The sequence below is a fragment of the Mesocricetus auratus genome, unplaced genomic scaffold, assembly GCF_017639785.1.
Source record: "Mesocricetus auratus isolate SY011 unplaced genomic scaffold, BCM_Maur_2.0 Super-Scaffold_6730, whole genome shotgun sequence".
Lineage (NCBI taxonomy): Eukaryota > Metazoa > Chordata > Mammalia > Rodentia > Cricetidae > Mesocricetus > Mesocricetus auratus.
In genome coordinates, this window is record NW_024429184.1 from 73680543 (window position 1) to 73702271 (window position 21729).

At 44.5% G+C, this 21729-nt stretch overlaps 1 protein-coding gene and 1 long non-coding RNA gene across 4 annotated transcripts in view; one reads left to right on the plus strand and one right to left on the minus strand.

Moving 5' to 3' along the window:
- Nucleotides 1–362: 362 nt before the first annotated feature.
- Sox17 (SRY-box transcription factor 17) lies at nt 363–3159 on the minus strand. Its single transcript, XM_005085926.4, has 2 exons — nt 2570–3159; nt 363–2114 (listed from the first exon to the last, which is right to left on the minus strand). Exons 1-2 carry the CDS (start codon nt 2874–2876, stop codon nt 1162–1164), a joined length of 1260 nt encoding a protein of 419 aa, XP_005085983.1. The 5' UTR covers nt 2877–3159; the 3' UTR covers nt 363–1161.
- Nucleotides 3160–6007: 2848 nt separating this feature from the next.
- Nucleotides 6008–21729, plus strand: part of LOC110339276 — a 39907-nt gene continuing 24185 nt past the window's right edge. For 2 of the 3 annotated variants that reach the window (XR_002381391.2, XR_005875656.1), the window contains exon 1: nt 6014–6292. This is a non-coding gene — a long non-coding RNA (uncharacterized LOC110339276). Of the gene's footprint in view, nt 6293–21729 lie in introns of all 3 variants that reach the window. The other variant, XR_005875657.1, reaches the window with a different exon arrangement.

Consider the following 21729-nt stretch of genomic DNA (forward strand, 5'->3'; position numbering starts at 1 on the left):
TGGAAAATGAGAGACTAGTGCCCAACTGGAAGGCTTGTTCAGGCACAAACTGTGCAGAACGACACTGAGGAAACACCTGGCACAGGAAGTGCCCACTCCAAGCCATCAGTTCCCGGGGGCTCGGTCTGGACTGCAGCGCAGAGCATGAATCTGCAGAGGCTGCTGGCTGAAGCCTTGTACGTGGTCCTTCACAATGGAGTGTGAAGGAGGTATCCTGGGCTTGGTTTACTTTGTCACATGTATAAAGCACACCACACACAAATCACTAGGGAGAATCCTGAGTTTGAAACCTGCAAAATGTTGGAATGCAACCATCCACCTATAGTAAAATACACCGTTGAAATTACATACTAAAGTTCACAAACAGTCACAAAACAAATTTTATTTTGATTAATTCCTGTGACTCTAAAAAACGTGGGAGTTAGAGGCAAATTTTGTGGAAATGAGGGAGCAACACTTTTGGAGGAAAAGATAAGCAACAAACAGATATATCTGAAAAGCCCCTTTAGGCAGGTCTCAAGATTATGACGGAGGGGGGCAGAGAATCTTTTGGGCAACCTCTTATTAAAATGTACAGAATTATAAACATTTACAACGTTATTTTTAGAAATGAGTATCATTTGAAGTGTACAAGGCAAGTTCATTCTGTGAGAAATTTTTTCGTAGAACAATTATATCACATCTGAACATCCCAACTGTATATTTACGGTTTCTTTAAAGTGTTTAGGTGTACCATTTTAAGAAAATGAAAATTTTACAATTAACTATACACTTCTAATTGAATAACAGTCAGTGTATCTTTAAATTAATTTCTGATAAAAACCAATATGATAGAGATTGATTTTAAAGATTCCAGACTTTATTTTTTTAAGATTGAAAAAACATGAACAAAATGTCTTTGGATCAAAACACTTTCGAGAAATGAAGTCGGTGAAACTGGTTAAAACTGGACCAGTGGCGTGGTGGGACAAATTCCTCAATATATTTTAAACAAAATCTCATATAGCCCCAACTGTTCAAGTGGCAGACAAAATAAATTACCATAAATTATATATATGCCAAGGCAACTTAAAAACAAAACAGCTCGACGCTAAGGATTTCCTTAGCACTTCCAGGAAGTGTGTAACACTGCTTCTGGCCCGCGGGTCGGGTCGGCAACCGTCAAATGTCAGGATAGTTGCAGTAGTAGACCGCTGAGCTAGCGTCGGACACCACGGAGGAAATGGCTCCGTGGCTGTCTGAGAGGTTCACACTGCAGTCATGTCCCTGGTAGGGAAGACCCATCTCGGGCTTATACACAAAGTGCAGATACTGTTCGAATTCCGTGCGGTCCACCTCCCCTAGGAGCTCGGTGGGCTGGTTGGGGTCCGTGCCGTCCCGGCAGGGCAGAGCCTCGGGCGGGGGCGAAGGCTGCCCCGGGCCGTGCGCCGGGTGCTGCTGCGGCGGTGGCTGCGGGGGTGCCTGCGGTTGCAGCGGCTGCTGGGGCTGCGCGTGGAAACCGCGCCCGGCGCTTGCGGCGGGGGAGCCCATGGCACCGTAGTACAGGTGCAGGGCGCTGGGGGGCGCCAGGATCCCCGGCATCGCAGGACCCGAGGGTTCCGGCCCCACTCGCATGGGGCCGGCAGGCGGCTCGGCGGGCACCGTGTAGTCCGAGACCGGCGCGTAACTGTAGGCGCTGGCCGCCGGGCAGTCTCCCGGCAGCGGGGCAGCGAAGTAGGCCGGGTCCTGCTCCACGCCATCCAAAGGGGATGTGTCCGGAGTGGGCAGAGGGTAGCCGTCGAGCGCGGGGGCGCCCAGGCCCTGGCAGTCGCGGTAGTGGGCGCCCATGTGCGGGGGCAGCAGCTGCGGGCCGGCCGCGAACCCCGGCTCCGGGAAAGGCAGGCCCAGGCCATCCATGGTCACGCGACCGCCCTCGGGGCCCAGCGCGGCGGCCTGAGGCTCGGCCAGGGCGTGCAGGAAGCCTCCCTCCACCCGCTTCATGCGCTTCACCTGCTTGCGCCGCCGCGGCCGGTACTTGTAGTTGGGGTGATCCTGCATGTGCTGCACCCGCAGTCGCTCGGCCTCCTCCACGAAGGGCCGCTTCTCCGCCAAAGTCAACGCCTTCCAGGACTTGCCTGCAGGGGAAGTGGAGAGGCCCGTGGGGTTACCTGGCTGAGTCCCCGAGCCCAGTCCCCTCTCCAGCCTTCAATTCTCTAGACGGCGAGATGCCACGTCGAATTAGGATTAAAATCTCGGACCTCTTAGAAGAGGCTTCCTCCCTTACTTATCTCCCCTTAATTCGGAAAACAAGCAAAATCCCCTGAGCTAGGAAGGAGTCGTGCCAGGGGTGTCCCGGGTCGCCGCTCTGAAGCGCTGAGAAACCCTAATATTCTCTCGTTGCTCTCAAAGACCAAAATTAAATGCCACTGTGGCGAGAGGGGGAGCTGGAGGAAGGGACAGCGTCTACAGCACGCCCATTCTGTCGGGCGCAAGACTACAGAAAAACGAAAAACACCCTTTGGCTTTAGGAAGTGGCCCAAGCGATTCGCTGGGGCTCTCAGGGTGGCTGGGGTCCCCCGCTCGGACTCACCTAGCATCTTGCTTAGCTCCGCGTTGTGCAGATCCGGGTTCTGCTGTGCCAGCCGCTTGCGCTCATCTTTGGCCCACACCATAAAAGCGTTCATCGGCCGCCGAATGCGAGACTCAGCCTTGGCTCGACTCGAGGTCCCGGCTGGCGTCCCGCTACCCGCCACCACCTCGCCTTTCACCTTTACGTCCCCGAGGGGGCTCAGAGACTCGGCCCAAGGGCAAGGGCCCAACCCGGCCATCACCGCGGGCAGCGCGCTCCGGGGCTGGCTCTGGTCGTCACTGGCGTATCCCGCATCCGGGCTGCTCATGGCGCTCCAGACCGACCCCGCGCTCCGCTACCCGCCACGGAACAAGCCGCTTCCCCCGACCCTGAGGCAAGGATGGGGAGCTAGCCTAGGGATGCCCAGAGGGACGCGTTAAGTCCGCGAGGTCTCAAACCTCCCTCCCGCTGCTCTCCGGGCTAGTCCTAACCCACCGCGCCTCACGCGCCCGAGGTCTACCCAGTGACACTGTGGGTGTCCCCCGGCCGCCGGCCCTTTTCTATATAGATGCGGCCAATGGCGCGGCGGGGGCGGGCCGGACCCTAGTTGTTAGGCACCCGCCCAGCCGGTGGTCCGAGTCCCAAGTCCCAGTTCAACCCCACACCCGCCCCTTTCCCCTCCCCCGACTGAGCGCTCTGACTACACCTGCCAGGGGGAAAAACTGGCTGGAGCCGGGCTCTGGCGCCAAGTCCTCTCCGACTCGGGGAAATAGGACTAGTGAAATTCAGCTGTCTAGGGGTCCTCACTGTACCGGAAGATTGAAGTACTAGCCATAAGGTAGTTCACAATAACATATTAGGTTTCCGTTCCATTAAAAAAAAAACCTTTATTACCGCAGGGAATTACCTTCATATGATTTTTCGGGAAAAACAATCCTGTTGTTCTCCCAAGAACGCATCATGCTTACATTATATTAAAAATGTCGAGGATAAATTGGATACATTGTATTTTTTAAAGTTTAATATGAAATCTTACATCACCAATATTTCATCACTCAATGAATTAAAAGTTCAAGTCAACCCTTGGGAAATTCTGTATCAGACATAAAATACGTGTAACAAAAGCCTCTGGCTCATGTGTGTTCAGTAAAAGAGGCAAGACCTGGTTTAATTTCTAGAGACTTACAAGAGGCCGTGGCTCCATCCCAAGCACCACAAAGATAAAATATAAAATAAAATGCAAAGACAGCAGTACTGTGATATTCGTTGGAGGAGGAGGGTCAGTCCATCTAAGCAGCATTTCTGTATTTCTTAAGACTGGAAAGAAAAACCCGAGTGCCTTTAAATTTCAGACTTGAAAGTACTTTTCTATGGGCTTCTAAACATGTGGATCTACAGTGCTTACCCCAGCCACCACTCAGCACCTTCAGAACCCTTGCAAACTAATTTAACCCCTAACCAGTCTCTTTTTTTTTTTTTTTTTTTTTTGGTTTTTATTTTTCGAGACAGGGTTTCTCTGTAGCTTTGGAGGCTGTCCTGGAACTAGCTCTGTAGACCAGGCTGGTCTCGAACTCACAGAGATCCGCCTACCTCTGCCTCCCGAGTGCTGGGATTAAAGGCATGCGCCACCAACGCCTGGCCCCTAACCAGTCTCTTGAATGGGCAGCATTATAACTTCTGAGAGGTAACAAATTCGGAGAGGCTAGTCCCTGCACTGGGAGGATGTTACTCACAGCTAGCAGCCAGCCTTCAGACCAGAAGCTGCAAAAGTGTGCAAATTCAGAGTTGCATTTTTTTTTGTTTGTTTGTATCTTGGTGCTGTTTTCTAAGAGAAGCAACATAGTCAAACCTGTATGAGTTTGAGGAAGGGAAATTTAAGGACTGAGGACATAACTCAAAATTGTCACTTAGCAGGCAAGAAGAACTCAACAAAAAGAAAGTCTATGTGAAGGCTAATTAATGCCTGTGATTCCATAGTTGAGCACTTGAGAAGTGGAGGCAGGAAGATAAGAAGTTCAAGATCACCCTCAGCTACATTTGGAGTTAGAGGCCAGCTTGAGCTTTCTGGGGGCTGCGGGGCGGGGGGGGGGAAGGAGGACTCAACATAGTACATTCCAAAACAAATTTTGTTTACTATGAAGGACTGATTGAAAAGTATCACTTAACTGATGGGCCTGGGTGGTCCTGATGTGTCTATGAGGGGTTACATGTTGAGGCTTTCTTGTGTGTTGTTTCTGAGATGAAGTCTGGCTAACCGAAGGTTCCAAAAATTCACAGATTTTGCCAGCTCCTGGCCTGCAGTTTCTGGAATTACTTTTTCTTCAAAGAGCTCACATAGAAGCCAATTTTTCTTCAATGTGTTATGTTGTAAAAGCAATGGTGATTGTCCCTCTTGTTTACAACTGGTAGTGTGCAGCAACAGCAGAGGCAATAGTTGAAGCCCCAGATCTGTAAGGTTCAAGGGGGCGGGGGAGTGGTAAATCTGCTTGGTAAATCTGCTTCGATAAATCACAGAAAACATTGTTTTTAATTGGTGATTTGAAAGCAATTGATCTTAAATCTAACAGATAATTTGCTTTTCCTTGAAGCTTTCTGAAAAACAGTGACTTGAAAGTAAAACAAAAAATGTTTAAGTAATGAAACTGTAGGGGTAGAGACAACAATATTACACATTAATCCCCCAGCCAGATGCCCTTTTTTTTCTAAAAAAAATCTTTTTGTTGTTCATTTGTTTTGAAAGAGGGTCTTCCTATGTAATCCCCCTGCCTCCCAGCCGCAGTGTCACCGGCCCTGACCTCCACAGTGGACTATTAACAGCTAGTAACAGACATCTTTTCAAAGATCACAGGGCTGAATTTTCTCTTTCTGTGAAATCTTATATAAACTAAACGGTTTGTTTGGAATGAAGAGTGAAAGCAGCGCTGGGCCCACAATGCATTTTCTCTGTCTTGACCGATTTTTCCTCAAGATAGTTCAGGTGTAGGTCTAGAAAATGTATTTGCACAGTTTTGCCTGAGTTCCTCCTTCTTTCTGTTCTCAGACGGTGAGGGGAACCTAGAATGCCCGAGAAAGTGTGGGAAAGAGAGCCCAAGACCACTCACCCCACCGTCATTTGCACTGGGTCCGTGCCTGTAGGTTAACTACTGATCTGTGTGAGGGAAAACACAACGCGCACGAAGCGTCCACATTTTGGCTTTTTCTTCCCCATTTCTTAAGACAACCTCCCTTGGAATCACAAGGTAGCACTTCACTTAACAAATCTAGCAGCAAATGTGGCGCTTTCCCGAGACTAGCCCTCCTCCCGTCCTCTTACCTAGATCTAACTTCTGCTGAACATTCTCTTGACAGATACTTTGGGAGGAGTGTTGGGGGCAACCGCACCGCAGACTCGCCCGCGGTGTGAGTGGACCATATTTCAGTTTCTTCACTAAATGGGTGTTGGAAGCGGAGCTCACGACGTTATCAAAGCCAGCCACAAATGCCACATGTAAAGAAGCAAACATCCGGAGCGGCTTCCTGCAAGCCTTGCTTCCCTCAACTCTAGAGATTTACTGGTGTGGGGGTGGGTATCTGGAGTACGAGCCTGGCGCGCCCGTCTGCTGAAGCTAGCAGCGGTGTCATACTCGCACACTGCGGGAATAACCGACTGCGCCACATCCCCAAGCGGGACCCTAGGCTGGAAAGGCTGGGCAAGAAGGCGACTAAAGTAACAAGCTGAGACCGCTTGGGGCCTGTAGCAAGCGGGTAGGTGATCAACTGTGGAAGAGCAAAGCCACGCTCTACCGAGGGCCTCTGAGTGAGCAATGATTTCTCGCAGGTTTTGTGTTTTGGTTTGGTTTGGTTTTGGTGTTCGGATGGCCAGAGCCTGTTAAAAGACATTCGAGTTCACTTGCGCAGGATCCGTGGGCACCCAGGCAAATCCGTGGTCTCTGGAAAGCAAGTTCATGGGGCCTGAAAGGGGATCGCGGGCGGTCACCCTGGGGACAGCCCCCTGCAGGCCTCTAAGATAAGAGACAATAGTACCGCGGGACCGCCTAAAAACAGTGCCGCAGCGGCTGCCTCTGGGAACCACGAGGGAAGCGGCACGGCGCGGAGCGTCGTGCCCCGGCTCCTCAGCTCCCAGGTAGGGCCACGCAGAACGACGCTGCAGGTTGGCACGTCGCACCCGGGCACCAAACGGGCGCCGTCGACCTTCCCCTATTTACCGTTTGTGCCTATCCCGGGTCCCTGGTTGGTTCTCCCTTGGGTCCAGGATGGAGATCGAAATTCAGGAGCAGGTGGGGAGAGAAAGCAAAGAAAGAGTGGTGAGAAAGAGTCACCATCCCCCACGGGGACCCAGGACCCTCAGGCCTGACCCTACAGTCTTGGCTACCCCCACTTCTCCCACGGGAACTAGAAAGTTTGACCCCAAGATTAACTTCAGGGACGCATTCCCCACAAGAATGGGAGCTCATCCTAAACTGGCAGATCTCACGAAACTGTTCGAATCCCTCTCAAATTAGCGGCTCCTCTCAGGCTGCCCCCAAACCCCACCCTAGCAGCTGGCGACTCTAAGACCAAGTCCTCCTTCCCGCTTGGCCCTGCTTGAGCTTGCTCAGCGAAGCAGGAAATGCGCGGTTCCCGCTTCACTTCCCAGCTCATAATGTTTGTCAGAACCCACACCCCCAACTGTGATCCCCAGATGAAGTATGGACTCTTTCTTTTTATTGTCTGGTCTATGGAACCCTGGGTTCTCTTGGGAAGGTGGTCTGAGAGCGAGGAATAAAGACTTGCTCACATTTCTCTGGAGTTTTCCTTGAACTTTAAAGGCTTACAGGTGGTGGCTACCGCAGCACAGTACCCACACCCCCCGGAGAGACCAACCTCTGTGAACAGCATTCCCACCCAAAGGAGAGCAGAGGGACAGGGCGTGCTTCCAGGAATGCCCAATGTGGTGTCATCACTCTGAGTTATTAAGACCCTGCTGCACGTTCTCAGTCTGTGCTCCTATAATAACCTGCTCCTGGCATATGAAAGTGATGCGGCCTCAGTGTGTCAAGCACACTGTGCTTTGTTTTTGCAGCAGAGGCCACGCGTGCCTTTCCACTCTGAAAACCCTGCTTCCGAGATGCCCTCGGAGGACTGACTGCACGGTGTCAGATGGATGGTTAGGGCAAGATGTGCGGCTGTGATCATAGAAACGAGGATCACAGAAACGAGGATCATGCTTAAATAGGTTGGAGGACCTGGCACTCCCGGCCGGCCGCACTCATTACCTCCTGTATGCACCTCACCGGAGCCTAATGTAGCTTCCGAAGCTTAAGCAGGAAAGGGAAGATTAGGAAGTCTTTGCGGGTTCTGCAGCTGCTTTCAGCTGATGGTTACCTGAATGTCCTTCTCTATCCATTTATTGGACTTGCCAATAACTTTGTCTTTGGTTTATTCATAGCAACACAGGGCCTTATGTTCACTTCATCTTTCACCCTAGATCACACAATTCACCAGTCTTTAATAAATACTTACGGTCAATAGAGTGGCTGTGCAGACCAGTCCTAGTGTCTTAGTTCTATGTGAAACACTAAGAACCAACTCCATAGACCTTAACAGCTCATCTGTATAGGACCATGATCACAGACTTCTGGAGAACTGTATTCTCTCCCCTTCTCCTTCAATAATTCACCACTGAGCCTTTAAAACCCTAGGCTGTCTTAATGCATTCATTGTTGAAACCCAGGCTGAAGATGCACACGGTAATTTTACACATAGCTATGACACAAAAGTAATTGTCTGTCTTTGGGGCACTTGGGAAGTAATCTTTGAAATTAATCTCTTCATAAACACGTATTGTTTACAAAGCAGTTTCCCTAGCTCACCTAACACTCACAACTATCCTGAAGGTTCATGAAGCGACTACACCTTAGTCTCCTGTTGCTAAGGTAACTCAAGGTCACATGACAAGAGTTCTTGAACCATCTAATTTCTGTAGCTGTAAACAGTATCCGATCTTACTTTGAATTTATTTCTGTGCCATGTTTACAAATAATGGGAGACAAATTGGAATTTACAAGGTCTAAATAAAGAAGGGAGTTGGTAGCAATGGGCTAAGGGTCCTTGGAACAGGATGCGATGTTCTTATTAACTGAGCTGTGATAATTTGGTATCAGAAATAGAGCAATGTAAAAGGAAAGCCTTTTTGGATTATCTAGGTTTTTAAAGAGACAATCTGAGCCATACACGACATTTCATTTCTTTTGACTCTTGCTTCCTACAGACAAATTCTAATTCGGCTGAGCTATGTGAGGTCAAAGATGGAGCTAAATTTCACATAGAAGGAAACCGTTCTCTGAGGCTGTAAAAGACATTGTTATGATGCACTGTTAAAATCTCATTCATCATCTACTTAGGCCATTAGCCTTCAATTATCAAGACCATTTTAAAGACATAAAAAAACATAGAAGTTAGATAGATTCTCTGTACTTTAATTGATCTTAAGGAGAGAAAAATTTTCAATTATTTTGTTATAAAGTAGAAAGCTAAGATACAAAGCAGCTTACTGATTTGCTCCATGTTGCCAATAATCTCAAGAGATAAGACTATTTATTTAGTCAACAAATAAGTGTCCAGTCCCTTTAAGTATATGGCTTAGTAGATCCTGACTTGTCTGGTAGTGATACAAACTTGGGTGATTAGCTATTTAGGACTGAGTTCTACTTTGGCAATGTTTTAGTTGTGTATCTTTGGAGTGTTATGGAATCTCTTTAAAAACCAATCTGAAAACTGGAGCATAATAACAATACCAATGACATCTGAGATTTTTATGTAAATGAGAGAAGTTCGTTGTTCATGAACTTGTTAAAATGGGGCCAGGTACATAGTAAGTTTTTATTCATTTAAATTAATAAAAATTCACTGAGAGAAAATGAGAAGCTACCGTTGTGTAGGGTATAAGTGAATGTAGCTGCAGAACAAGTTTCATAGCATGTTAATATTCTGCTAGATATGCCTATTGCCATGGTTTTTACCAGAGTTTATTGCAAAGGTTTTAGGGAGACTTCTGTAAACTATTGTGTGTTTTCTGATTATATTTGAACATGACCATTTTTCACTCTCATAATAAGAAAAAAAATGGGAGAAGACATGTTAACCTTTTGAAACTCTTAACTAAGCCTAGGAGCTGGAGAGATGGCCCCGTGGTTATGAGCACTGGATGTTTTTCAAGACCACCCAGGTTCGATTCCCAGAACCCACACAGCAGCTCATAATCATCTCTAACTTCCGTTACTGGGGATCTAACACCCTCTTCTGACCTCTGATGACACTAGGCACACACAGGGTGCACATGCAGGCAAAACACACATACACATAAAATAAATAAATCTATTACGAATAAATAAATAAAACCCTAAGCCTTGAAAGAAAAAAATACACAGGATCATAAAACATTTGGCATTCCATTACAAAAGAATGAAACACATTGCAAAGCAGCGCTTACCTGTTTGAGCCTAGTGTGGACCTCCATCCTTGCTCTGGAGCTTTAAAAGCAAAGTTTAATTTTGGTGACTATGTTTGGCACACAGTCACAGCCATTCTCTGCAAAGACTGAACAATTCCCAAATGCACCAATCTTCCAGTGCATCCCCGGTCTTTCTGTGCTGTAGTGTAAAAAGAATTCCGGATTCTAGGCTTGGTTGTTCAATAACTTGATGCCAGGTGAACTAGCAAGTCACTCAAATTGCCTTACACTCAGTTGTCTAAAAAGAAAAGCTCCTGGTCTATGCCCAGTGTTTCTAGAAAAAGAAGTGACCAAATGACCACAAAAACTTCTGCAAAGTAGGAGTGCTAAAAGATACAGTTAGTACATAGAGGCTGTGGGCTGTGTGCACCAGAGGGCACAGGGTGTTGGAGAAGGCTGTACAGAAAATAATATACTACACTGAAATGAAGCAGAAGCCAAAGCTTAAAATAGAATATAGTTTTACATGGAGAAAACATTGTTTTAAAATGTCTTAAATTTATTGAATCAGAGAAGATCTCACCTTTGATCCAAGGGAAAGCAGATTCCGCTTGAGTTAGCTGGGATTAAATTTACTTGAGTACAATGTTATTTAGTAAAACTAACAGATTACTTCAGTGGTTAGCTGAAAACTAGATTTTGGAAACAATTAAAAACTCTTGTTCTTTTTTCCCATATTACTTCTCATTTCCCTTAAAACTTCCCTCAAGTTCCATAATTCCTATAGAGAGTTTAAAACACAGAAATCTCTCTCTTGGGACACATGTCACCCATAAATGAAAGTACTTTTAACTAATTCAACTGTGTAAACACAGGTATTTTTTTTAAACAGCTTATTTTGCAAAATGGAGTAGCACAGTATAGCTCCTTCACAGAGCCCTCCAGGCTGTTAGCATTTTCTTGTTTACCCCACCTCTCCTTATGTAAATAAACAAAAGACCTCTACATTGGTTCCTTCTTGTTTTATCTTTAAATATATGAAAATGCATAGAGCAGTATACTTAGAGTAGCTAGTATACAAAACCTATATCGCCTGTCATGTAAAATATAAAACTATGACAATGGGTGCCACATGAACACATAGTATGATTACATTACTATATCTTACATGCTGAATTATTTGTATATATGTCATCAGTCTTCTGAGCCATTTGATGTTAATATGTAGCTACACATTTCCAGTGTGGGTTCCCCTAAAGTTAGTGTGTGGCCATATAACCAATCGCTAAATGAACCTCATTACTACCTGTCTTAGCTTGCTTTTTACTGCTATGATCAACATGACCAAAAGCAACTTGGGAGGAAAGGGTTTATTTCAGTTCACTACTCTCAGGTCATAATCCACCACTGAAGGAAGTCAGGGCAGGACCTCAAACAGGAGCACGGAGGTAGGAACTGAGGGAGAGATCATGGAGAAATGCTGTTTACTGGCTTGTGCCCCATGACTTGGCCAGTTTGCTGTCTTCTGCAACTCAGAATCACCCGCCCAAGGGTGCACCACCCACGGTGATCTAGGTCTTCCCACATCAATCACCAATCAAGAAGCTCTACAGGCTTTGCTATAGGCAGTCTGATAGAGGCATTTTCTTCAGTGAGGTTCTTTTAGAACTTGTCTGACAAAAACCCATGTAGGACACTCTCTTAGGTCACTGTCACCTAAGTCTCATATCTAGTGTATTTTGTAAACTGCTCCAATATTGTCGATTTCCTGGCTCTGAATTACAGATATTGTTCAAAACATTTTGCTTTTAAGTCTCATCAATCTTTTCCTGAGTCTTTATTAACCTTCAGAGTCTGTCTTTACAAGAATGCCCATGTGTGGTCAGGCTGATGTTGGCCCATGCATTCTTTGCAGGAAACCCTTGGGAATGGTAGTGCCCTCTGTCTGGGTACAGAAAGCACTGATGATGTTTACCACAAGCACCCTGTCTAGTTAGTATAGGTGATGTTCACCACAGGCACCTTGTCAAGTCAGTGTATGTTCAATGTCTCCACCTGGAAGTCATATTTTCCCCTTAGTACTTGGGCCTTTATACTATTATCCTGTTCCTCCTCAGACTTCCACTCTCTGGCTTGGACCTGCACTTGACAGATGACAAGTGTCAGGAAAGACTGGTTTTCTGCTCTGCTATCCCTTGTATATTCATGTTTTCTTTATTTTGATTTGTTGTGTGTTATTGATAAAGACATAGACCCGTACGTTAGGTGTTGGACAATTTGTCGACATTAATTTCTACCATTAGATGGGGTCTCCTGTTGCTTCTGTTTTGATCTTCAGAGGACCCTTTGAGCTTTTCCCCTCATCCTATGGTGCCCAGTCATTTCTGGCCATTTCCATACATCACCAGACATTCCAGATTTACCCTGTTTCCAGGGAGTCAGGGGCATCTGTTTCTGGAAGAAAGCATTTGGAAAAGCAGGCCTGTGCTCTTGTGGATCCTGAGACATCACTACTTCTAGACACGTTGAGCTGGCAGAAACATATGCATATCTCCACACCACACCCTCAACCGCATTTTCCTTTTGCATGGTTTCAGTTACCAAGGGTCACAGGCTAGAAATTTTAGATGGACAATTCTAAAAAGGAACAATTCCAAGTTTTAAATAACTAATGGTAGTATATTGTTATAATTATTAACTTCTTACAATGTGTCTTAATTTATAAATTAAACTATCACTGAAATGTATGTATAGGACAAACAGTAATATAGAGTTCAGTATTATCCGTGGCCTCAGTTGACCACTGAGGGATCTTAAGGCATATGCCTCATGGATAAGTAATTTTGTATATACAAGTCCATACACATACATATATAACTATTCCTATATACCTACATACATGTGCACATATATGCCTTGAGTTGAGAATACATCTAATTCCAAGCCCATCCTAAGGTTCTTTCTAATTTGCTGATGTTCAGTGTTATACAGTATTACCAGTTAATTCAAGGTATGTGTGCATAAATGCAGAATCCATTTCCCACAATGAAAATGGAGAGACGCCACATGGCCCTCCATGCCTGGGTACATTCTCACAGTAATCATCTCCCAAACTCGGTATCTTCCAATCTGCACTCTGTTTCCTTTGCTTCCAGGTGCGCCAACAGTTCTGTGGTCCTTCTCCTCGTGCCTCACCTCACAGATTTAAGATTATACACACGTTTCTCTATGCCCAATTTTCTCATTAAAATTAAAGTAGCAAATGTGACCACAAACGAAAATAATTTTCTTACTCAGTGCCTTTTTCTGCTAGCAAATTATTTTGGAATAAGTTAAAAATTAAATTGGAAAGTACTATTTTTGTTTGGATTGAAGAGGGTCCCTCACAATTTTGAAATTACAACACTGTACCAAGCAAAACAAAAAATAAAATTCCTTGGGCTTGCAATCCTGTATAATGTGAGAGTAGAATTATCTTGAACTCATAGACTTTCCCCACTCAAAATCATCAAAGTTCAATGGTAGGATGCTTGTCTAGGATAGGCAAGGCCCTAGGTTCCACCCCCAGCATCACAGCAGATGAATAGATAAATAAATAAGTAAATAACCCAATAAATACTTTTAAAGAGCAAAACAAAAATATATGATGAAGAACAAACATTCAACAAGATTTCCAGAATTATTTATAGACATCTTTGAAGAAATACCTCATAGGTTGTCAACATTCTTCTCTGTCCCCCTCCCCAGCACTCTCAATGACCTTGCACAAGGAACATAATGTGTAGCAAGTCAGATTTCCTGACTTGTCCCAAGAGTAGGGATTGGCCCATCTAATTTATGCTGCTTCTATGCATGATTGAATTGCCATGAGTCACTTCCATCCTCAGCAGGAGGAAGTTCAACAAGAAGACATGAAAATGAAGGCTAACCACCTCTAAAATCTGCATTTGCTTATGTGCTGCTGCCCCTCAGAAAGATCAGAAGATGAAAACAGTGCCCAGGCTCAGCTTCAGTCACACATCCAGCACTCTACTGGCTAGTTTTATGTCAACCTGACATAAACTAGAGTCATCAGAGATCAGGGGCCCTCAGTTAAGAAAATATCTCCATAATACCCAGCTGTAAGGCATTTTCTTAATCAGGGTTCAGTGAAGGAGGGCCAGCTCATTGTGAATGGAGCTGCTCTTGGACTGATCCCGGGTTCTAAAAGAAGGCAAGCTGAGCAAGCCCTGAGAACAAGCCAGAGAGCAGCTCCCCTCCTCGGCCTCTGTGTTAGTTCCTGCCTCCAGGTTCCTTCCCTCAATGCCTTTGATGAGGAGCTGCTACATGGAACTGTGTGTTAAATAAACCTCTTCTTTGCCAAGTTGCTTTGGTCATGGTGTTTCAACACAGCATTAGTTTTCCAAACTCAGACCCTTACCCAGGCTCTTTCCTTGGAACAAACCCTCCCCTTTTCCAGTGCACAGGAGACTCAGCCAAGTCTGGTAAAATGTCCTAGAGTAGAGGTGGCAGTCTCTACTGAAGTATAGACTGTAAGCTTGACAGAGCTGACAGTAGTCAAGTGTGAATGTAGTAACTGGTATGACCATAGTAGGATTCAGCTAGACTTGCAAAGGGTGTTTTCCATGCCAACCTAGTTATTATTCACCAGTCAGTAACTGGAGGGTCTCTGGGACTCAGCTTTCATTAGTACTTATTCTGTTTAGCAAATAAACCATAATATTTTATTTATAAAGATGATTGATAAGAATACATTTGCTGCTTTCCTTGAGGATTTGACTTGGGTGTTTTGGTTTTGGTTTTGGTTTTCAGTGCTGGGGATTGAGCCTGTGGCCTTCCTTCTACCACCAGGCTACATCTCCAGCTTGATGTGAGCATTATTTTATGAGCATTATTTTACATCAGTGCACAGTGTAGCATCATAGTCTCCGGATCCAGCTCAATCCTATCCAAACGTCATATCCGCAATAGTGGCCTCATGGTCTTCCAGGAGCAGGTGTGGTCTCTCTAGCTTTCTTGTCCCGTCTCATACTACAAAGATCTAGCCCTGGCCTCTAGCTGTTCTAGAAATTGGCATGGTCTCTCTCCCTTACAGCCCGTGTCCTCTTCCCACTGTGTGTTGTTAAGGACACAGATCATTTTCTGCGGCAAACTCTAGCTATACACTCTGAGACTCCACCTGTAGCAGTCAGACTCCCTTCCTCTTCCTCAAGATAATGCCATGGTTCTGAATCATCCTGAATCATCATTTCTTCACTTATTACCATCAGCCATGATATTTATTTGCTCTTTCTCTAACTTTGACCGTTAGTATCAGCTCCCTCAGTGGTCACTTGTGTTGTTCATGGCCTTGGCATGCCTTGTGCTCAGGACAATGACAGTACCACCAAATTTGTTGAGTGAATACAGGATCATCAGCACTTTTTCTGTGACCTTCAGTTGGACTGAAGCCAGGGAAGATTGACTGTGCTTTCTCATATATCCTTTTTTCCCCTTGAAAATACTCCTCACTCTTAGAGCCTTTATTGATTTTACTGAAGCCTCATTATGCCTCTAAGAGGGGCACCCCCAATGAACATGTATTTCATTAACAGAGTATTATCTCAAAGGGTAACTAAATTCTCCAAAGAAGGGTGCTGCTTGGAAGAGCCTCCAAATCATTTTTGACTGATTAGGTATCTTAATCTAGTTGCCAGTTAATTGTGTTTGTTCATGATTAAGAATATGATTTTCACCTGCACAGTCTCCCTGTGTTTGGAGAAAGCCAATCTCCCGTCCTTATATCGGCAGTGTACTCTTTGAAGGTGTTTGCAGAGGGGATGAGAGCCCAGCTATCACCTGGAGCCAGGAGCTGGGAAAAAGGAATCTCTGTGAAGCCACCTGCAGGTTCACTGAGAAAGATTCCTCCACCCCGGGCAAACAAGGAGATCTGAGGACCAGCCTCCAGTCCCACCCCTTTTCTCTGTGCCTTGATCACTATTTCTGGGGAGAAAATGACTCAATCATTTTTAGCACGAGCCGCAATTTAGTATTCTAAGTTCATGAAAGCAGGGTTTCTCAGAGCATATCTGTTCACAAACACCCAATGGTCCTTTGCTTTTAATTTGCTGCACAATGATACTTTTAAGCAAACAATGAAAAGAAATCACCAGACAAATGAAAGTACTCTCTGTACATTTAAGCGGCTGAAGTCAAAATGACCGGAACTGGAATTGCAGGGGGATTCTATGCTGCCCCTACAGAAGTCTTCTCATCAACAGACCAGGGGGTCTTGATGGAGCAGCCCCCTTTCACACAATCCGCAGTTTTGTCTCCAGTCCTAAATTTAAAAGGGAAAGGGAGAAGGGGTATGCAGCTAAAACAGTAACAGGAAAACTTGCATCACTCCTGAGCACAAGTGAGCCATTTATTGACAATACTGTCACCATGGAAAACTGGGTTACTTGCTTGGACAGCCAGATCATCACCCAGGAGTGCAACCATGGATCTTGTGGCATCTCTGCTGGGATGCAGCTTAGGTGTGTCTGGGGTAACAGGGCTGGAGGAAAGGGAGAAAGGGAGCTTCCAGGTTAACATAACCTTCCAGTGACCTGCTTCTCAGCCACATGGCTGAATTCTTTCTTCAGCTGCCAACTATTTAAGCCCATTTATTAACCATAGCTACTCCTACACACCAAATGTTTCCCTGTCTGTTCTACTAACGAGAGACCGAAGGGTGTTCTGATCTGGGGGCATTGGGGGCACTGGCAGCAGAAGCCACAGACAGCTGTGTCACATCTGTTTCCCTGGCAACTTCCATGACATCAACCCCACGAGCCTCAACCTGAGATACATAGGCTCACAGACATGTCCATTTCAGGGAGGAGCTGTTTGTTCTTCTTGTAGAATCAGGCTAGGTGACCATGTCACAAGCATTCAGTGTCTACCTTTCCCAGTGATCTTGAAATCTTAGTTACATTGATTTCGGGTTCCCTCTTCCCGTGGCTTCCACCGCAGGCAAACATTAGTGGTGGCAAATTTCTATACACAGGAATGCATACAAACATCCGTGCTCTGCACCGAATATTACCATTCTAAGCCAGACAGTTAACATAAACTTCAGAGTTTGTAATTTTCATTTGACATGAAATTTGGTACACAGACAGATGCGTGAATGATCTGTCTGCAATTGTTTCGCTTTAAATTGCAATCAGTTGTCTTCTCAAAGGTTTTTAAATAATGTAACTAGTCATTCAGAATTTCTGGGTAGCATTTCTGGAATTCAAATCACCCGTGAATTTTATTACCTACTTTACATGTCTATCCATTTTTTCAAAAGCGAACATTCATCCACAGTTGTCTTCCCACATTTTGGAGTGAGAGCTCTTGAGTGGTGACAGAGGGCATGAAGCTGTGCTGCTGTCATAATTGATAGAGTGTAAAGGACTGCATACAGGAGAAAAGGGATGAATTCTCTTGTGGATTCATTGTTTTGATATAATGGGTTTACAAAATATATTTAAAATGGTTTATTGCTTTGTGAAAAATTATTATAGTATAGCTTCTTAAGGGACATGGATTTGGGAAATTTTATTATATTTTGAAAATGTAATATTACATAATACTTGGGAGAGCATTTTGTATATGTACTTCAATCTGCTTTAGAAATAACCTCACCAGGGGCTGGAGAAATGGTTCAGAAGTTAAGAGCACTGACTGCTCTTCCAGGGATCCTGAGTTCAATTCCCAGCAACTACAATTCATGGCATGTAGGCAGAACACTGTATATGTAATAAATAAATAAATCTTTAAAAAAAAAGAAATAACCTCGCCAGTAGGTATCCTACTGCTTCCATTTTTTTTCAAAAGGAAATGGTGGAGTTCGAGTGATGGGTGACTCACCCCGAGTCACAAACAAGAAGAATTTCAGTTTCAGTTGATAGCTTGTGCATTTTCTGTAACGCACACCATTAACTTGGCTTTACACATACAAAGGAATGGCTCCCCTATCTTCCTGTAAGCCAGTGTGACTTTCTCCATTGCTTGAAGGACTGACTCACTTAGATTTCTGGGCACTGCAGTGCGAGTTGAGATGTGGTGCAGCATGCTTCTTGTCAGGGTGTGTGTGTGTGTGTGTGTGTGTGTGTGTGTGTGTGTGTGTGTGAACCTGTGTGGGGATAAGTGTGTAAGCATGTGTGAGTATGTGCATGAGTATGAGATGTGATCATGTGCGTTCCTGTGTATGCTGATCTCCATACATGCTAGACAAATACTTGACCACTAAGTTATATTTCATATAACTTCTTCTACAATGTACTTCAAATGAAGCATTTTCGCAATAGTACTCTCCATGACTACATGCCAATAACAAATATAAGAACCCTCAGTATACTAGATTTAGCCTACAGACTCTGGAATGAGCACGTGCTTCAAGTTCTTTCCAAATTCCTTCCAAAGGAGGTTCTCAGTGGATCTGCAGAGGGCCTTGGGAATCTGTACCCCACACAGCCACATCATGGAGTTCTGTTCCCTAGCCAAAGGATATGTGGTTTTATCATATTGATTATTCATTTATATTATTATTTATTCACTTATTGTGAGGGCGTCAGGAAGTTGCACGTGTGTGTGCTTGCCTGGGTGGCCAGCATTTCACACTGGGACGTCTTCTTGAGTTGCTTCTCACTTTATCTTTTGAGACAGGATCTCTCACTGAACCTGGAGCTCATCAATTGGCTAGACTAGCTGATCCATGAGCTCTGGAATCCTTCTGTTTCTTCTTCTGGGTTTTTGTGGGTGCTTGTGTTTGTACAGAAGGTGCTTTATCAATGGAGCAAGCTCCCTGGCCCCATGATGAAAGTGTTAAAACATGGACTGCAGGTGAGGCTTGGTTGATAGAGTGGTCTCATTGGTATCCAGCGGGCCCTGGATTTAGTCACCAGCACTGCTGGGAGGAGGGGTGCTGCTAGCTTTGGTTCTTAATCCCTGGCTATTTGTAAAAATATGAAAACTTCTAGGAAAGGAATCCTGTCAACTTCGTCTATCACTTTTTCTACAAAATAGGTGTAGACTGGGCTTCATTTCTGATAAGTGTGCATCACTGAGATCCAGAAGAGTTGTATAATTCCGAGACTGGCAGTTCTTCGTTGTAAATTTGAAAGTGTTCCCAAATAATTTTTAAAGTTAGAGATTGAATCTTAAAAGTGTTATGAATGATGGAAGAATCCTGCCATAGAGAATTACACATTGCTTGATTCTGCTGGTATGAGATGTCCCTAATAGGCACTGTACAGGGGGAAAAGGCTCTGGGCAGCTCAGAGCTGAGGGATGGGAAATGGGGTTATTTGGGAGTGCTGAAAATGCTGTAACTTGGTAGTGGTTTTTGCACAGAAGAATATACTGAAGGCCACTGAACTGTATACTTAAGACAAGTGAGCTTTATTGTATATGAGTTTGATCTCAATAATGAAGTTACCCTAAAAATTAGAAATGAGAGGCAATCTGGAAAAGCCCACAAATATTAAAGATCGAGTTTGGAGGTGAAAACCAGCATGACATCCCAGGAGTAAACAGAGTATTTTATAAAAACATTCTATCCATAAACTGTTAGATCAACAGATAAAAGCGTAAACATCAGGGTTTACTAGAAACTAATTCACAGATAGTTTTAAAGGAGGGTTTTGATTTGATTTTAGTTTGCCTAAAGCATTGTGCAAATTCATTTTCAAGTCTTAAATGAGATTTCTCCTCTCCATCTTCCTGCCTGCAGTGAGGAAATGCTTTTCCGTGGCTCACACAGGTTTTCTCAGTTTTAATAAGGACAAGTGGCAGACAGACTGCAGGAATTCCAAGGAACTGAAACACTGGAGAAGCTTACCTTCAGTCAATCGAGTTCAACACATGCGAGTAACCGCGAGGATGAAGGACAATGTATGCATCGTGTTCTCTTGTCCTGATATGAACAGGCTGGCCAGGCTATTTTTATCCAGCATTCCCTCCCTTCTTCACTCTGTGGCTTGAGGGACTTCACAAGAACTTCGGCCAATGTTCAGTGATTTTATATAAGAACGGGGGCTGAAGCAGTCTGAAAAGCATTGTGTAGGAGAAACTTTTCATTGGTAGTGGACATTCTGTCTTCCCTTCACATGAGATAAAACAATCTTATGAAAAGGCAGGCTTATGGGCAAGTGACCCCTGACAGCATTCTGTGGGAAATGCTTTCGTAGGAGTCTTAGGAGTAAAGGGCTTTACACACTGACTCAATGCTAGCCAGGTTGGTTTCATTTAGAGTGTATGTGACAATATACCAACATGTGGAAATCAAATCTGAAGATGTAACTCAGTGTTAGGGCACATGCCTAACATGCTTACAGCTCTGGGTCGAGTTCTCAGCACCACAGAAACAAAAGAAAGCAAAAAAGTAGAAATTGCTAATGTTTTAGGTGGCAGTCATCTCATTGTAAACCGAGGTATCACAGGAATGGGGTTGGAGACATTCCACCGCTCTGAGGCATAGTGAATGTTTGCCAGCTGCCCTTATTAAACACCAGCTTGTCTTTTCTGTCTCAAAAGAAAGGATACTCCTAAAGTTAAATTTTCTGTTTGGAAACATTTGTTAGAAGACAAAATGAGACTCCCCGTAACATTAAGTGATAAGCCTTACCATTCATTTTGAAATCCGGAAGTTATCCTTGTCCTTCTCCCCCATATCCAAACAAGCAGTATGTTAGAATCAGAACTTTCACCTTGGTTCTTGTGTGGGTGTCCATTTTGTAGAACTTAGTCATTTTGACTTTGGTCCAGGGGGAAAGAATTTAGCTATCTGGAAAAGTCAGATTCTTCCCTCCCTCCCTCTCTCTCTCCCTCCCTCCCTCCCTCCCTCCCTCCCTCCCTCCCTCCCTCCCTCCCTCCCTCCCTCCCTCCCTCTCTTCTCTCTACCATCTCTCTCTTTTGAGACAGGATTTCTACATAGTCCCTGCTATCCTGGAACTCACTGTGTAGACCAGGCTGACCTCAAGCTCAGAGATTCACCTGCCTCTGCCTCCTGAGTTCTGGGACTAAAGGCATATGCCACCAGATTTCTTGGCAGCCAAGTGGATGGTTTATGTTTTTCAACTTTAGCCTAATTCTCTAAAATAAGATAATATAAGAGGAATTCTCCACTTTCACTGTGCTATAGAATTAGTGCTCTAAACAGAAAACGATTATCAATGAGAGTTAAAACCCAAGACAGACCTCTTTTATAGTTCTCAAACCCACAAACAGGCCATCATACAAACTTGGGCTGGAAGTGACCTGTATTGTTACAAACATATGTGCGATTATTAAACTCTATTTCCTTTCCTGGTTTAACAAAGGTAATTAATAGAAGACAGTTTAATAGTTCTTTGTCTTCTATTCTGATGTTATTTAGACTTCCTAAGAAAAGTTATACTAGCTGGGTGGTGGTGGCACAAGCCTTTAATCCCAGCACTTGGGAAGCAGAGGCTAGCAGATCTCTGTGAGTTTGAGACCAGCCTGGCCTACAGAGAGAGTTCCAGGACAGGTTCCAAAGTTACACAGAGAAACCCTGTCTCGAAAAACAAAACAAAACAACAACAACAACAAAAGGCTTTACTAATTTCAGAAGACATTGCCTCATAATACTATTTGATAATGTATTTGAATCCAGATGATTTAGTGTCTGCAAAACAAATATCCACCAGATAATATCAGCTCATTAAATACCAACATATTCTTATTTACAGCCTAATTTGAATTTGGAATCATAGAA

Excerpts from the sequence above, each read along its gene's own strand:
- Sox17 (XM_005085926.4), bottom strand. The coding sequence starts at position 2,876 with ATGAGCAGCCCGGATGCGGGATACGCCAGTGACGACCAGAGCCAGCCC. Across the intron at positions 2,115-2,569 it reads GGAGCTAAGCAAGATGCTAG|GCAAGTCCTGGAAGGCGTTG; the intron begins GTGAGTCCGAGC and ends CTTCCCCTGCAG.